This window comes from Martes martes (assembly GCF_963455335.1).
Source record: "Martes martes genome assembly, chromosome: 6".
Classification (NCBI taxonomy): domain Eukaryota; kingdom Metazoa; phylum Chordata; class Mammalia; order Carnivora; family Mustelidae; genus Martes; species Martes martes.
The window spans coordinates 30,600,849-30,619,329 of NC_137893.1; the positions used below are offsets into that span (position 1 = coordinate 30,600,849).

At 36.2% G+C, this 18,481-nt stretch overlaps 1 protein-coding gene across 1 annotated transcript in view; it reads left to right on the plus strand.

Moving 5' to 3' along the window:
* The window catches only part of ASCC3 (activating signal cointegrator 1 complex subunit 3), a 341,793-nt gene that overhangs the window by 226,675 nt on the left and 96,637 nt on the right, over nucleotides 1–18,481 (plus strand). The window contains exons 26-31 of the mRNA XM_080806019.1: nucleotides 4,036–4,256; nucleotides 5,528–5,613; nucleotides 7,724–7,890; nucleotides 8,000–8,145; nucleotides 8,272–8,392; nucleotides 10,594–10,736. Of these exons, the coding sequence (XP_080662145.1) occupies nucleotides 4,036–4,256; nucleotides 5,528–5,613; nucleotides 7,724–7,890; nucleotides 8,000–8,145; nucleotides 8,272–8,392; nucleotides 10,594–10,736 (884 nt within the window). The remainder of the gene's footprint in view (nucleotides 1–4,035; nucleotides 4,257–5,527; nucleotides 5,614–7,723; nucleotides 7,891–7,999; nucleotides 8,146–8,271; nucleotides 8,393–10,593; nucleotides 10,737–18,481) is intronic.

Sequence of the window (18,481 nt, forward strand, 5' to 3'; positions counted from 1 at the left end):
TTTATAAGATAAGATGTTGAAAAAGGAAAGAAGAAAATTTCAAAAAGAATAGAAAAAAAATTGAATTAAATGTTAACTTTGAAAGACTAAAGAATCATTGGAAAAAGGCCATGAATTCTATGTGTTGTATTCCCCTAGTGCTGGAATTTTGCAATTCTCATTGATCAGCAAACTTAGTCTTAGCTGGATGTTTTTGCTGATCTTCTGGGGAGAGGGCCTGTTGCAGTGATTCTCAAATGTCTTTGCCCAAGGCGGAATTGCACCACCCTTGCCAGGAACCTGGCTAAGTAATCTGCTCGGGTTTGCTCTCAGTAGCTTTTGTTCCCTGAAGGCTTTCCCTATAGCTTTGGAGGACGGGAATGAAAATTGTGGTTTCCCTATCTCTGGCCCTGGAGGAGCTGAGAACTCGGGGCCCCACTCCTCAGTGGGCCCTCAGAGAAAAGCAATCACTCCTGTCTCCCTGGTCTCCAGCCTTACTCCGTGAGCACCTAGCCTATGACCGAGCATTTCTGTTTCTGGCATATGATCCTGTTTGGAGTCTCCAAACCTAGTAGATTCCTGTGGTGTGCTCTCATGCTGCTCTTACTAAAGGAGGAAAGGGAGTCTCACCGGATCTGCCACTTGTTGGATCCCTGCTCAAGAGTAGTGGCCCAGCTGTGCTGTAGATCATTGTTTATGGCAACCCCGAGCTGAGAGCCCACTCCTCAGGTCCATCTTTGCAGCTGGCTTCTCCACTCTGATACTTAGGAGCTCTGCCACATTCAGGCATCCCCATTCTTTCTGTGACCCCAAGGGTCCTATGACCACAATGTCCCTGCAAGGGTTCCCCCGGCTCAGCCACTAGAGCAACGTCCCTCTGCAGAGCAGACTTCTAAAAGTTCTGATTTTGTGCTCCACTGCTCTATCACTTGCCAGTAGCCAGCTGACAGAGGCTACTAACCCCCTGCAGTTTGTCTTCCCAAATATCACCTTGAATTCATGTCTCTGCAAGGTGCTACCTTCCAGAAAGTGGTCGTTTTTCTGTTCTCAGAATTGCTGCTAATTCTTTTCTTCGATCTCCTGTTGAGCTTTTAGGTGTTCAGAAGTTTTGATAACTATCTAGCTGAATTCCTGAGACCAGACACAATTAAGGTCTCCTACTCCTCCGCCATCTTGCTCCTCCTCTGATATTGTTGTTTTAATTAAAGTTTCAAGTGTCTGTGCTTTAAAGTTGTCTAAATCCGAATTAGAACCCAACTCATTTAGTCAATATAGTTTGAAAAAAGACCTTCCAAAATCAAATCTATGTATGCATTTGGTAGAACTTAATAGCAGACCTTCATTTTGTTTGAGTTCAAGAAACATTAAGCCTAGTCCAATTCTCATAGCTATAACAAGCTGGAGACTCACTACTTCTGTATTATTATGCCTTCATGATACCTCAAGTCATCCATCCTACAAACAATATATACCCTTTATATTAGTTCTGTTCCCCCATGCTAATATGATAAAAGGGATTATGGTAATCTGCAATATCATGTAACCAGTTTTTCATTGTCAAAACTAACAAAAATTCATTTTTAGATTTTTGTAACATGAGGAAGAATCTTTGACTTATTAAGAAGCAGAATTTCATGAATAAATGTTTATATTGGTACTTTTAAGTGCCCTCCATTCTATTTTTAAAATATCTTTAGATTAAGCTATTAATTTAGTATATTAAGTATATTTCTTGAGAATTCATAATTGATTAATGATTTCAAGAAGTCCTTAATTTAGAGAAACATAAGGCCATTCTTTTCATGTAATTCCTCTAAAGACAAATTATTTTCAAAATAAAAATATTATTCCTTACTACTTTTAATGAATACATTTTTTTAACAGTCCTTTGGGAAATGAAAACACATTAATGTGATTTTAATCTTTGCCATTTTTTGTCAAATGTATACCTTGTTTATTACCTTAGCATATCTTAAAAAGAAATACTTTAGACTACAGCTTAAAACAACTTTGATACCTTGACAGAACTAAAAAGTTTGTCAGCATAGGGAAATAATGAGTTTGCAGTGTCTACCGATACACTCATTAAAGAGGACCTTTCTGTTTTTCATCCATCAAATAGACTTATATGTAATACCTAGAATCTCAAAATATGTAAAAATGTTTGGTGCTTTAATTTTAAAGTATATGGTACCATCATTACTACTAAATCTCGAGTGCATTATTTGATTTTAATATGCATTAACATTGTATATTAATGCTCATTTAATCACTTCTCTGTTGAGAGGCAAAGCACATATCACCCTATTTATATAATTAGTTGGCTTCTGACTACACTTTAAAAAACAGTAAATGTACCACCGTGACATCTTAGTTGATATTAGAAATGCGTGATGTAACCTCAATGATTCCCAGCTCTATTTGGCTGAGGGTGGGAGTGGGTGTGTGTTTATGTGGGTGTGTGTAGGCACCCCGTTGAGCCTAAATCAAACAAGAAAATTCATCACATTTCATAGAAGTAAATCATCATAATTTAGTATTATCAGCATATAGAAAATGTTTATTTTTCCTATTAAGAATATGTCTGTGCTTTGGTTAACGTTGCAAGATGAGACTTCCTCCCTTCTTGATTTTCAGTGCTACAGAAAATTTAGGAGATTATAATCTGCTACAAAAAATTTTTGCAGTCGCCTCTTAATTACCTATGTAATAGAGTAAAGCTGCAGAGCTGAGATAATATTTTTAAAATAGCTTTTCTATCTTTTTTTTTTTAAAGATTTTATTTATTTATTTGACAGACAAAGATTACAAGTAGGCAGAGGCAGGGAGAGAGGGAGGAAGGGAAGCAGGCTCCCCGCCAAGCAGAGAGCCTGATGCGGGCCTCGATCCCAGGACCCTGGGATCATGACCTGAGCTGAAGGCAGAGGCTTTAACCCACTGAGCCACCCAGGCACCCAATAGCTTTTCTATCTTTAAGCACAATTTTTTTTAAGATTTTTATTTATTTATTTGACAGAGGAATCACAAGTAGGCAGAGAGGCAGGCAGAGAGAGAGGGGAAAGCAGGCTCCCCTCTGAGCAGAGAGCCCAGTACGGGGCTTGATCCCGGGACCCTGAGATCATGACCTGAGCTGAAGGTAGAGGCTTAACCCACTGAGATACCCAGGCGCCCCTAAGTACAATTTTTGAGAATTCTCTACACTTTCCATTTTGAAACTGTACTATGAACAGCTCACACAGATACAGACCACCATGTCCTCTTACAGATTTTTTTTTCCTCCTTATTCAAACTTCATATGAAGTTTGAAGATGAAGTAGAATCATCCTCCATGAAAGAATCCTGAGAGTAAAGTTGCCTTCCAGTTTTCTAACTGATAACTTTTCTGTATATGGGAAAATACAGTGTCAAGTTCAAGAATGTGTAACTTCATTTCTCTAAATCATTTTAACTGTCTAATCTCCTAGACCTCTAGTTTATATAATGAGGTACAACTAAATTTGTTTCTTTCCATGTTTTCTCAGTGCAGTTCTTTTTTACCCATTCATTCTCTTATTTGAAACTGCCACCTAAGTTTTTTCCTGTAATTATTTAAGTCTATTTTAGTTTTTATTGACTAAACAAATAGCTCATTCAAGCATTCTGGTTTGGTCATTTTTCTAACAGATCAAAGGAAATTTATTATTGGTAACCATTTTGATACTGTAGTTTGCAGTTGGTTTTCCTTTTTCTACAGATTGGGCTAAATTTAATTTTCTTCTACACCACGCATATTTTCATATACCCATCACTCAAATTAGTTTCCTGATTGGAAAAGAGCCATATAGTGATATTGGTGTTGGTATATGGGGAACTCTGCCAGAAGAGTGTCCAATACATCAATATTATAAATGTGCTAACAGGGAGAAAAAAAGATCTGTAACTGGTATATAAAAATTTATGTTAAGCCTTTTTTCCCCCTTCCAATGAATTAAAGATTGTTATAATTTATCCCTGAGAGACAGTGTTTCGTATTGTCCATTCTTTCCAGTTATGGTTGTACCTGTTTCATCTTTTCAGAATTACTGGATCTTCAGCCTTTACCAATTACAGCCTTGGGATGTGAAGCATATGAAGCCCTGTACAACTTTAGCCACTTTAACCCTGTGCAGACACAAATATTTCATACACTGTATCACACAGACTGTAATGTCCTACTTGGAGCACCCACTGGATCAGGAAAGACTGTTGCTGCCGAATTAGCCATTTTCAGAGTCTTCAACAAGTACCCTACTTCAAAGGTCTGTTTGAAGGAATCACATGCTTACGTTAAATTAGAAAACACAGTCCATCATCTGTAAACTAACCCATTCTAAACACACAGCAAGACTCAATGAGTAGATTTGTCACTCTCTTAGTGAATTTTCTGGGGGAACCAGATCGGCATTAGAATAACTGGCCAGAAAAATTTTGTCTTAGACTTTGAAGTCCTCTAGTTGGGTTTCTAATGTATATGTCAGTTTCCACATGTCCTTTCCTCATTGTAAGGTACCTAATTCATAGCCACATTTATAAGATAAATAATGACTTATAATCAAATCCTTTTACTATAAAAGAAACCCTAATACTTTAACAAATACAGTTTGGTTATATGCATGAAATACAGAGGCAGTTTTTATTCCACATTTCTGCAAATGGCCACATTATTGATGGAAGAGAACATGGTGAGTCAAATAAGTATTGATTTTATGCTTTCTTGAAATAAGAAGTATATACTCATAGTTTAGAAGTGTTATTTTTCAAGAAAGCTAATTCATACATTGTGATTGGAATTATATGGTATTTTCCTTATCATTTATTATTTTAGAAATGTTTTAACTTCTTTTTCAGTGATTTTCAATTAGTTGCTTTTCTTCCCTGCTTAACTTGAAGTTTTCCTACTTCTCAGTCTATTTTGTGGTTATCAGTCCATTATAGGACATGTTAATACAGCAGTAGAACTCTCCTCTAAATTTGAAACATTTTATAAAGGAAAGAATTTTTTCATGAAACAATCTGTATGTCAGTTAGGATTATTAAAGACCAATTGTTGTTGTTATTAAAAAGGTAGAATACCTAAAATGTGTGATTGTCCTCTTCCATAAAATCTGCATTAAAATTTAAATGATATTTATCTCTCTTTAGAATTTCAAAAATAGTAACCTTTTTCATGGAACAGTTAAAATTCACATAATTTTTTATCATAATACCAGGGAAAACTTATTTTCATCAGAATATAAAATACCTAAAGAAAATACCTTCATTGTTTTTTTTTTAATGTTTAAAATTTTCTATGTCTACATTTTTATGACAGTAGACATTTTTATGTCTGCAGAATTATATTTCTGTCCTACTTTGGATACAGGTAGTCTGAGCAAGTAAATGACTTTTTCCATTATTTGAAATTTTAGTCTTTTCAGTAATAAAAGATATATTTTTAAACCACACTGTCATATGTAGATGGAGTTTACCATTATTTGAAAATGATGGCACTATTTTCATGAGGTCTTTTTACCCTCCCCTCCCTTTTCAGGCAGTATATATTGCACCCTTAAAAGCCCTGGTACGTGAAAGAATGGATGATTGGAAAGTTAGAATAGAAGAAAAACTTGGCAAAAAGTAAGTTCTTGCTTATTCAGAAGCTATGCTTTGAATAATCTAAAAGGACCAACAAATAAAAGATTTGCATTGGGGCACCTGGGTGGCTCAGTGGGTTAACCTCTGCTTTCAGCTCGGGTCATAATCTCAGGGTCCTGGGATCGAGCCCCGCATCGGGCTCTCTGCTCCGTGGGGAGCCTGCTTCCTTCTCTCTCTCTCTGCCTACCTCTCTGCCTACTTGTGATCTCTCTCTGTCAAATAAAATAAATAAAATCTTAAAAAAAAAAAGAAAGATTTGCATAAACCTGTTGAATGCTTTTACAGTGATTTTCGTAGTCCTTTATTTCAGGGTGTTGTCATTAGTGTTAAAATGTTAGCAATATTCCCATTGTTTTAATATTGAAAAATGAAAAGTTCTTAAATTATTTAATAGGAATACTTTAATTTGGCAAGATAATTTTCTCAAAATTTTTAAATTCTAAAACAAAAGTAAATTTTATCTCTTTATTTTTCCTTATATCATTCAGAGTAACTCCCAGGAACCATGTAGAGGGCTTTTTGCATGTAAACAATTTGTAGAAAAATAGAAATCCATGTGAAGAACCTGACTTTTCAAAAAGTGTTTTAACATTGCACAAGTTTATTCATTGTGATATTATTTTTAATAACAAGATTGCAGGTAACCTGAGTGCCTAATACAACATGACTGAATTAATTATGGTACCTTTACACAAAGCAAAATATTCTATCATCCTATAAAGAACAAACTTTATATACTGAATGATCTCCAGAGATACTATAGAAAATGTTTTTAAGTACAATATTCTATCACTTATTTTTTTTAATGGTAGGGAATATAAATATGTGGCTGCTTTGGAACAAGAACCAGGTAATTGGAAGATAGACATGTTACAGAGACTGCTCACCACACATTGACCCATACGAATATATTACATATTCAAAATAATGAATATAATGTAAAAATAAAAATGAATAAAAATAAGCAGAAGCTTTGGGAACACTGTACTTGGGAAACTAATCTTGCCCCCTTTTGTTTTTTGAGGATTAAGACAGGTGTAAAAATTATTCAGTGGTTACCTGAAATTTAGAGTTGGCCTCCAGACCCTCTTCCTCTCTGTAAAACTGGGATCTTCTTATTTTTTTTATCATGTTCAGCTAGCCACTCTATAATACATAATTAGTTTTTGATGTAGTGTTCAGTGATTCATTAGTTAAGTATAACAGCCAGTGCCCATCACAGCATGTGCCCTTCTCAATACCCATCACCCTGTTACCCCCCCACCCCCCTCCCCTCTGACATCCGCAGATTTTTTCTCCAGGTTCATAGTCTCTCATGGTTCATCTCCCTCTTGATTTCTCCCCCTTTGGATTTCCAAAAACAAACAAACAAACAAAACTGGGGTCTTCTTAGGAAGAGATAACACATATTTGCCTCAGCATATGTTGTTTATGTCCTATTATGGTTGAATTTGCCTGTAATATCTATAGAAAAAAGAAATGAAGCTTACACATAATTATATTCTTAATGAATATCTCTTTCATCTTAATAAGTTAACACTTTCCTTTATTAGAAAGGTGTTTATTCTAACATACGGACAAGAAAGTATGAGTTCGGGGCGCCTGGGTGTCTCAGTGGGTTGGGCCTCTGCCTTCGGCTCAGGTCATGATTCCAGGGTCCTGGGATCGAGCCCCGCATCGGGCTCTCTGCTCAGCAGGGAGCTTGCTTCCTCCTCTCTCTCTGCCTGCCTCTCAGCTTACTTGTGATCTCTGTCTGTCAAATAAAATAAATAAAATCTTTAAAAAAAAAAAAAAAAAGAAATTATGAGTTCAACTCTATAAAAACTTATAGGGCAGAGACTTTGTAAACATAATCACAGCAATGTTTGACACCTTCACATATCTGATTAAAGTTAGATTATCAGTGATTTAAATTTACACATTCTCTTAGAATTCTTAAGAAACATATTTTGGCCTTGACTCACAGAAACTTTCAGAAATCAAAGGGAGATAAAGTGGTGTTAAGCATTATACAATTTTATTTTAAAGAGTATTTTTGCCTTTCCAAAGTCATGTGTTATCTGAGAAAAGAATCATTTTTCTTCCTTTCCAGAGTTATTGAACTAACCGGGGATGTGACTCCCGATATGAAATCCATTGCTAAGGCTGACCTAATCGTCACTACACCAGAGAAGTGGGATGGAGTCAGTAGAAGCTGGCAGAATAGGAACTATGTGAAGCAAGTCACTATTCTTATCATCGATGAGATCCATCTGCTTGGTGGGTACCATGCTATCTGACACTAGTTTACACATTTTGACTCTCACATGTGCAGCAGCCACCATCAGGACCTGTTAAATGATTAACATGTATTATTCCTATTTCCTAGGGGAGGAAAGAGGCCCTGTTCTAGAAGTCATCGTATCTCGAACAAATTTCATCTCCTCACACACAGAAAAGCCTGTTAGAATAGTTGGACTATCTACCGCATTAGCTAATGCTAGAGACCTTGCTGACTGGCTCAATATTCATCAGGTATGTGGAAGATTGATAAATAAGCCTTTGATACTGTGGCGTAGGTGGCTATATTAAGGAGGCACTATAACATTATAAACTTAAATATAAAAATGGAAAATGATTTCTTTCTCGTTTTCACCGCAGATGGGCTTATTCAACTTCCGGCCATCAGTACGTCCAGTTCCACTGGAAGTTCACATTCAAGGCTTCCCAGGTCAACATTACTGTCCTCGTATGGCTAGTATGAATAAGCCTACATTTCAAGGTAAGCTTCAGACCCTTGGAATGAAATAGCAGCCATTTTGTACGATAGCCTTTAAATGCATTCCAGATAATTTGGGTTTCTTTGAACGGGTAATACTGCTCCAACTTCTACAAATGTAGGTTATGCCTCCATTGTTAAGGCATAAAAATGTATGTTGAATTAAATATTGAAAATTGGAGAGATTTCATATATGATACTATCTTGGAAGTAGAGAAAAAATGTATGTATTTTTTAAAAGTAATTAAATAATTCTTTATTAAGTTATTTTCTTACAGTAGTAGTTCGAACAAATGATAAACAGGAGCTATAAGTGTAAAAAATACCACATAATCTTTACCAGAAAGCATAAAACTTACGAATTTTAGTACTTTTTTTAAACAATGCTTCTGTTTTTGTGTTTTGTTTTATTTTTTTTTTTGGTTTTCCTTTTCTAACAATTTAGGCAAGCAAGAAAGATTTAAGAATAACACTCCTATTTTATTGAAACATGTTTTGTTTAGGCTGCATACGGGATATTTATTATATCAATTAAAAATAACCTCCAAAATAAATTCTCTAATGTGAACTGCTGTTGATTGTGAGGTGACAGTTGTGAGGTGACTTTTTAGCTGCTGTAATTAGCCTTATGACAGAAGCAAAGTATTGATTGTGAACTGGAGACCAATCTTGGCAGTTCGGATTATTTACACCTCCACAGAAGCATTGTATAAAATCACTAATGAACAATAAATCTGCCGTGAGCTGTTCAGCCACACCTGTTCTTGCAGCAGCAAAAATCCATTAAATGTTGAGGTTTAAAAAAGAGATTCATTCATGATTATGTGTACAAATGATACCAATATTGTACTAATATGTATATTTTAAACATTGTATTTCTAATATGATTTATCAGAGCATTACCATTTATATTCTGTAAGATTCGGATAAACTGTGAGTGAGAAATAACATAAATGAATTTATTTTTCATGGTATGTATTGTGATTGCTTGTATTTATTTAAGGAATGGCCAGTTGCATACCAGTGATTGAAACGAAGCATTTTGTGTTCTATAAATCAATAGTAATAACTGAAATACTTACACTTCTCTAGATGTATCAGTACAGTAGCTGTCCTTATAAACTATTTGTTATACTTGTAGCATATCACTATATTTCTTTGAGTTTAGAAATACAATTTAATGAAAACTTCATTTCTCACTCTTAGGGCATATCTATAGTCAAGGTCATGTCAACATTTTTGTTATAAACCTTGTTTCTTAACCCAGAAGAAGAAATTCTGAAACTCACATTTCAAACGAGAAATTATAAGAAGGTTGAACTTTTTATATAAAACTTTTACATATCTCTGTTTTAAGAGACTATGTCCATATAAGGATAAATTTTACTTGTGCCAGCTTATGAGCATTTTGGAGCCAAGGTATAGTAAAGAAATCTTGTTTCCAGTTAGGTCACATGATTTATGTGGCTCTCGAGGTAATTTTTTCTTTCAGTCTTATTACTCAGGTTTCAAACCATTCATTTCCTCTTCTGTGTGTCTACCATCCGTGTGCCATCAGCCACATACAGATTCAGGCATGGTGTTCTCTGCAGCTCTCATCCACATTCTCTTATCTTTCCACTTGAAACCTTACACATGTTTTGGGAAAACAGAAGACCTTCATTTGACATATCTCTGGCTAGTTTATTGACACAAACTCTCAATTATTCCATCGACTGGTAATGACAGCAATAAAAGGAATTTTTGTGGCTTTTCTTAAATTTTCATCACTCTGCAGGACTTGACTCTCTCCCCCAGATGCCAGGACCAATTAACTCTGTAATATCATTGCTTAGGCAGGCAGAAACACAATCCTGAAAACTCAACCTTAGATTGAATATTCGTATACAGCTGTCACTAGATGATAGCAGCTTTTATAAGTGACACCTTCCTCAGCAACTCAAAATAGAACTGAGACCTGACACAGTTAAATTTTCCCTGTCTAGGCAATGTACTCCCCTCAGTGGGTTCAGCTACCTTCTCTTTCCCACCATTTTTTGAATATGCTGTCAGGTCCAGGTAGTACCAGAAACAATGCAGAATTTGATGATCAAATTAAGAATTCACTTAAATCACTTAGTTTCATGCATCCATTTGATATCCCAATGATGTGCATATTATGGTATAAGTAGCTTATCCTTTTATTTTCCACAACTTTTCAATAGCAATTAGAAGCCATTCTCCAGCCAAACCTGTTTTGATATTTGTCTCATCAAGACGTCAGACTCGTCTTACTGCATTGGAATTGATAGCCTTTCTGGCTACTGAAGAAGATCCAAAGCAGTGGTTGAATATGGATGAAAGAGAGGTAAGCAGTCTGTTTTATTTCTCTTTCTTACACATGTCAAAGTAGTTTATATTTAATATAATGGAAATTACATATTTAATGATGTTTAGTTTTAAGCTATACTAAAAATTTAGTATAATGTTACAGAAATTTAGGGAATATATTATAGGTAAGATATTCCTTATTATTTTAATGTACATCTTAATTTGTGTGTGATTGAACTTTTTTTCATATATTTGTTTACTATTAGTTATCTTTTTTCTTTTTTTTTGTCTGTTTATTCCTTTAAACTTTTATATTTTGCAGTACAGCATTTTTCTTATAGATTTGTGACAGCCTTAACAAATTAAAAAACACATACACGCACACCCCTGAAATTTCATATGGTATCATTTTTTCCATATATGTTTATTACTATACACACACACATAATTAATCTCTCATCTGCTTTTATTAATTAATTTTGCTAATTCCTTGGATTTTTTTTTTTTTGTCTTAGTAGCTTTTTACAAATAGAATTTTTGCGTTTTGGGGTACATTGGTGGCACAGTCAGTTAAGCGTCTGACTCTTGGTTTCAGCTCAGGGTCGTGAGACTGAGTCCCACGCCAGGCTCTGCACTCAGCTCAGAGTATACTTGAGTGTCTCTTTCTCTTTCCCTCTGCTCTCCCTCCCAACACTTTCTCTCTCCCTGTCTCTCTCTCTCTCTCACCCTCTAAAGTAAGTAAGTAAATCTTTAAAAAAGAAGAGGAAGTTTTTGCGTTTGGGGATTTTGGGGCACCTGGATGGCTCAGTGGATTGAATGTCTGACTCTTTGGCTCAGTTCATGATCTCGGCTGTGAGATCAAGCCCTGTGTCAGGCCCCCTGCTCAGCACCAAATCTGCTTGAGATTCTCTCCCTCTGGCCCCTCTTCCCTGCTCACACTCTTTTTTTTTTTTTTTTTAAAGAAGAAGAAGTGTTTGCATTTTATGTGATACAGTCAGTTAACAATCGTTCTTTGTGATTCTTTCTACTACTTCTAAAGGTAGATATTCCTCTTCCCCACCATAGATTTATAGTGATTTTCCTTTCTTGTACTTGTCTTGCTTTTTAGAAATATTTTTCTCATTGGAATTTCGATAAAAAAGTAGATGAAATCAGTAATAAATTCGTTGCATTGCTTCCCTTTCTCTCCATATCTTTCCTTTCTCATCTCATGCAGCCTAAAGAATAGTCAAAACAGTGTTTCTAACCCACCAGTGTCCAGTCTCAGTAGTTGGCATATTTTCCCCTTCTACTTCTCATGAGTCCTTTAGGATTAGTAGGCCTGTTGGATGATACTGTATATATTGCAGTTCTGTGTTAACTAATATTAGTTAGCTAATAATTTGAAATGTTCTTGTATAGGCCTGTGGGTAACTTTATTCACTGGTAAGTAGCAGATCCCAATATTGACTTCCTATAAAAGGTGTCACATGACTCCTTTAAGTAGAGTGACCACTATCATGTTACCTTAATGTTGTTTGTGTATACTAAATATTTATTTAAGATAATGGTTTAAGATCAAAATAATTTGTTGAAAGTTTTCTTGTCCTTTTATTCAGTTATTCAGTTAGTATGTTCAAAAGAGTCATCCTGTTGTGTGTAACAGTATCTTGAACTTAGGAAGCAAATGGTGAGAAATAGATGTATGGAATATTGACAGTTTATGTGCAGCATCTGTATAGGCTTAATATATTTTCTCTTGCATCTTATCCCTAAAAATGTTCCAAATGGACGATTTTCTTTGAAGTCAAGGTATAAAGTACATACCTATTGAATACATTTTGAGATGTGTGTTCAAAATGTATGTGTGTGTGTGTTGGCAGTGCATTTTGCATGTGTGTGACTCATCCTAACCTCAAATGTGAACCTCATGTCCTCTTCCAGCTATAGTACACTTACTATTTTTTTTTTATTTAAATGTATGAGACCTAAGAAACTGTGGTCAGCTCAGCCATTGTGTAGAGTTACTTCTCTGTTGTTTTTTTTTTTTCCTCAGCACAAAAATTTATCACCAAGGCTCATTATAAACCATAGAATTTACTTGCATGGCTTCTGCTGTTTTGTAGATTTTTCACTGCTAAAATAAGACAGCTAGAAATTATGTCATTTCCGGACATTGTGTTTCACCAAGTGCATTGCAATAATAAGACAATCCAGGCTTTGTTTTAGTCTTTCCTCTAGAAGTCATCACCTTTAAAATCAAAATGTCAGAGGTTTTGCAACTGATTGCTATGCAAATTCAATCTGATTCTACCAAAAATCTATAAAGCAGGTGTTTCAGTTTTTGATTCCCCTAATTACCTTAAATTTTTTAACATTTTAGTCTTTATGAGAGTTACTTTCCATCATGTTGTGGACTAGAAGTTTAGTGACAATTCCTGTTGCTGCTGCTTGCACAGTTTCAGATTGGTGTTCCGTGGCAGGACCAGTTAGATTAAGTGGGTCAGCAAAGGACAAAAAAAAAAAAAAAAGTTATCCATCGATCTTCTTAGTCTAGTAAATCTTCAAAGTACTAGGAAGCAGGACCACCCCTTCAAGTATATCATTGATGTGATATTATACTGTAGCATGGGGAAACCCCAAAAGTAATACCCTTCCATATTCCTCATCAGAAAGTGATTTCAAAAGTTGGTAGACATATGCCGCCATGTCACTTGGAGTCTCAGTTTGATAACCACCACTTGTACCACTAACTTCAGACTATTGTTGGGTTTTTACATTACTCTCTCAACCTTAAATCCAAGTCAGAAACATTGGAATGCTTGAGCTTCACCCTCAAGCATACAGCAGGAATAGAGAATACCTTACCTCTGACTTCTGTACAAGAGAAGATACTCAGTTGCTGGCTGTCTGTAGGTAGTCTTTCACAGTCCTTTAGCTGGTTATATCCAGTCATTCTGTTCTTTTGCAATCCCATTTCAATATTCTCTAGCCAAGGGGCTAAATTCTAAAGTTACCCACAACCAACACATGCTATATGCAGTGCAGAAGAGGAGGGTAGAGAGAAGAAAGAGGAATGAAATTAGTTAAAATATATAAAATGTGTTAGTTAAAATATGCATAGGGCATATATGAGATAGCAAAGGTAGAGGTCACAGTATTTTTTTCTGCAACACAGGACAAAACGTATTTGGCCAGGGAGCCAGACATTTCTGATTTATTTTCTCTACCGTCCATCACCTGCACACTTCTTCAGTCAGCCCCTAAGCTAATTAAGATTCTTTATCCATTGGAGTATCCAAAACCCACATTCTTGAGACATTAGAAATTGGATTTTTATATATCCTTACTAAATAAGGCTTTAAAATTTTTTTATCAGTTTTTCAAGTGGATACGGTAGTGTGAGATTTCACTAGGATCTATCCAAATTTTTCCGTCCCCTTATTGTGCAGCAATAACCCAATTTCTTTATCAGGATTGGTTACCTAAACTACACTATGACCGCATTTTGCTTATTCACCCATACAATGAGAGATGTAGCTATTTCAGCTTCTAAGTAAATTGTTACATCCCTTGAATGTTAAGTCTCTAAACTAGCACAGCTAGAATTATAAGGAAGGGAAACAAAAATTTTCTAAGTGGTTTATTAGCTATGACTACAAAAGCATTTGCACATATTGACTACTTGATTCCTGGAACTGTATATTCTAGAAATGAGAGATATAGTATCATTTAATAATTACTACTTCAGAGCATACACCTCAGTTTACAAGGGAGTACCCCAGTCTTGCCAAAGCAGTGTCTTTCAGATGCCACTCTGAGTCATTCATCTATAAAGCCAGCTCTTTCTTGGTAATGAGGGAGGCAGTAAGACCAGTGAATACCATGGCATCCATTGTCTTAATCTTTCTGCATAAAGTGAATTCCTCACTCAGGATATCTCCTATCCTGTTTCCTCAGAAACATTATCATAGGAGATATTAGATGTATAAAGTGTTCAGTAGTCCTACTGTTGACTGAGAGCACTCAATAAACAGGAAAAAGAATCAAAATCCAAAGTGTCCATTCTAGACATCATCCCAGATAGATGTCCCCTCTGTGATAGCAAGGATCCAGTATAATCTCCCTACTACCGAGCAAGGTCCTTTATAATGGGCCTAGGGATGTTTGCACTGGTGGTATATTAGGCACAGAGCAGGGGCAGTAACTGGGTCTGCCTGGGGAAATGGTAGTCCATGTTTAGCCTGTGCGTAGTTTTCATCTCGTCTACCACGGCACCATTTAGTACATGAACCCGCTGCACACAACTCTGGGATCTGGAGCGGGGGGGAAACTGCCTGATAGCCTTAGAAGTGATCATTTTGTTCACTGGACTATTAATAGCATTGTCCACCCTGCTGTTAACTTGTCGGTAAACATCTTCATGGGATATAGGTAGCCTGTTCTGGGACCATTCTAAACTTTCATCCCCATAAAGCTTGTGCCCTTCTTACCACCTGCCCTCCAGTAGCACTCTTGTTGAGCTCCTGACCCTTGGACTAATCCAGTAACTACAGAGCAAAGTGTGGATCATCCATTTACATTCTCTCTTCTTTGCAGTAAAGTGAGAGGGAAATACTTGACACTTAGCTGTTTGGAGAGTCATCCCTGAAAGGAGCTGTAACACCGCATCAGTGTACTGCATATGGGGCTGCTATCTTATGCAAAGCCATTTCTAATTTTGTAATTTTTTTTCTCAGTCAGTTTGACATAAGAAATACCCTGTGGGGCCTCAGTGGAGTTGAATTAGGGATAGCATGGAAAGAAAAGGCATACACATGGAGTGTTCATGAATTACCTTTCATGATATTCTTCCATCTGGTCCTTTTATTTCTCCTAATGATGGACTGCTGCCAGGCACACCCCCTGTACAGCTGGGGAGATCGCGTAGCAGTAGTTCATGATCAGTAGCTTCAGTTGCAAAATTACCTGGTATCACATCAAAAATACCCATAAAGAGTAATCCTCTAACTTAAGTCATTAGACAGCTCTTGCCAGAATTTGTAAAGTGTTCATTAACATATGTATTGAATATCTACAACTTTACCAAGCACTATGTTAGCCAAGTGATCCCTATTCTCAAGGAGCTCAACTAGATAGAAATTTAAAAATATATATGAATGCAGCAAATAATATTATAAAAATTGCTATAAAAATGAGAAATGAAATATGATAAGGGGACGTGGGGCTTCTTTAAATAGAATGGTCAGAGAAGACTTCTTTAAGGAGGTAATGTTTAAGCTGAGAACCACAGCATAAGAACAAGTTAACTATACCATGAGAGAAGATAATAGCACTTCAGGTCAAGGGAACAGGATGTTAAAGGAACTGAGATCAGCTCAACTGGAATAGAATAAGCTAGGAGGAAAATGGTAAAAGTTAAATTTCAGAGTAGGCAGTAGCCAGCTCATATAAGGCCTTAGACCCTTGGTTATAGAGCTCGGATCTGGATTATAAGCACTAGGGGAAGACAGTCATTTATTTATTTATTAAAGAAACATCTGTTGAGCTCCTTCTGTGTATTAGGTAAAGTTCCTAGGCTGAGAATTAACATTCTTGTGGAGATAATTAGATAAAAAGCCAATATGTCAAATCGTAATAATTTCTATGGAAAAATAAATAAGCAGGGTAAGGAGAAAAGGAGGTGCTGAGTAGTAAAATATTATACATTGACAGAAGTACAGAATGTCCCTGTGATGAGGGTAGCTTTGAATAGAGAACTGGAAGAAGCAAGGAAACAAACCAAGCAGATAGCTAAGGGAGGGATCTCTCCAGGGAATTAAAAGGTTTTAAGTTAGGCAAATGACACACTCAATTTGCATTTTAAGGTCACTTTTGCTGCTTAGTGGAAAATGGATTGAAGTGGAGGTTAAGCATGGAATTAATGATGGTGGTGACCTACGAGCCACCTAAAGTGGTGACAGTGGAAATGGAAAGATGTTTTGATCTAGATTCAGTAGGACTTTCTGGTAGATGAGAAATGAAGGTTGAGAAGATGAAAAGAGTCAAGAATGACTTTCCAGTTATTAACTCTAACATCTGAGTAAATAATGGTGTCATTTATTAAAATGGGGAGAGCTGAAAGTATAGGATGGAAAGAAAGGAAAAGACAGATTTGAGCCAAGGGGGGAAGAAAAAGAAAAAAGTTTTATTTTGGATGTTAATTTGTATTTCCAAGACTCTCAGGGCAATTAGATATAGGAAGTCTATATAATACACAGGAGATGTGAAATGAATATATGAACTTGGGAGCATCAGCATACAAGCAGCCTTTACACCTAGGTTAGCACATGAGATCCTGAGACAGTGTGTGGAGAACCAGAGGGCCAGGCCTTGAGGGACTCAAGGTAGACCTTGGGTAAAAAAGGAAGAGCTGGCAAAGGTCGCTGAGAAGGTGATGTCAGTAAGGAAAGTCTTAAAACATGGTAGATGAGAGGGTTTTGTGAAGGAAGAAGTGTTTAACTACTTCAAATGTTAATGGGAGCTGAGTGAGATGAGCAGGGAAACGATGGGATTTAGCACTCAGCCCTCCTGGGTGAACGTGGCAAGCAGCAACTTGAACAACTCAAAATCACAAGTTCAGAATTGGTAGTTTCTACTAATAACAGTTTCCTTTCTTTCTTTCTTTCTTTTTTTTTAAGATTTTATTTTTTTATTTGACACAGAGAAAGAGCACAAGCAGGGGGAGCAGGAGAAGGAGAAGCAGGTTCTCTGCTGAGCAGGGAGCCTGATGCAGGGCTTGATCCCAGGACCCTAGCATCATGTCCTGAACCAAAGGCAGACGCTTAACTGACTGAGCCACCCAGGTGTCCCTAATAACAGTTTTCTATTGTTCTTTTGATTCGTTTGGCTTTTTATTCGACATACATATTGATCTCTTCCTTATAGGTAAGCAGTTAGTATCAAACTTTGAAGATGGACTTTGAGATTGTTGAAAATCAGAAATTAAGTTGAGTTTAATATAGGGTAGCCACATTTTCTACTCGAAAATCTGTTTTATTATCAAACCCAAATAGATTTAGCTTGCAATACAAAAGTCCCACCCCAAGTGCTTTCTATTTTAATCAGGCCTCAGACCTCTTAGTGACTGACAAGTAGAGAAATTACTAGGCTAAGAATATCAAAAGTAAGTATCAAAAGCTAAGTTTTAAACAGACATTATCCACAGATTTGCTGAGCATTGGACATTTGAACTTAGTTGGTCCTCATGGAATAGTTGTGTAATTCACAGCAGCTACAAAACATGAAGCTGTTTTATTTTGCCGTAGCTGATATCATGCATGTCTTAATGAAGAAAGAGGCAAAGGTCTTATGCTTAGTAATAATTGACATATTTATAGACTACTTTATAGTCCATTAAAGGCTTATGTTATGTCATTTTATCATGAATTTTAGGAGGATTGTTCTTGTTAATCCCAGTTTTACAGATACAAAAATTGAAACTTGAAAGAAGTCAGTAATTAGCCCAATAGCGTGAAATAAATGGAGTTCAGAAACTCAAAAGCAGGATAGCTGACCCAGTTTTTTCACTCTGCCATACAGTAACTGAAATCTTTGACAACACACTGACTAGACAAGATGGAGAAGTCACAGTGCCCATATGTGTTTTGATAGGGTAGAAATATACAATAAAGACAGAAAAGTCAGTAGCTACAATATCAAACACAGGCAGCCAATAAGAGCTGTGCCATTCTCAGTCATGAGTGGTGATATTTTCATTTATAAAAGAAGATACTTTTAGATATTCTTAATTTTTAGGCATAG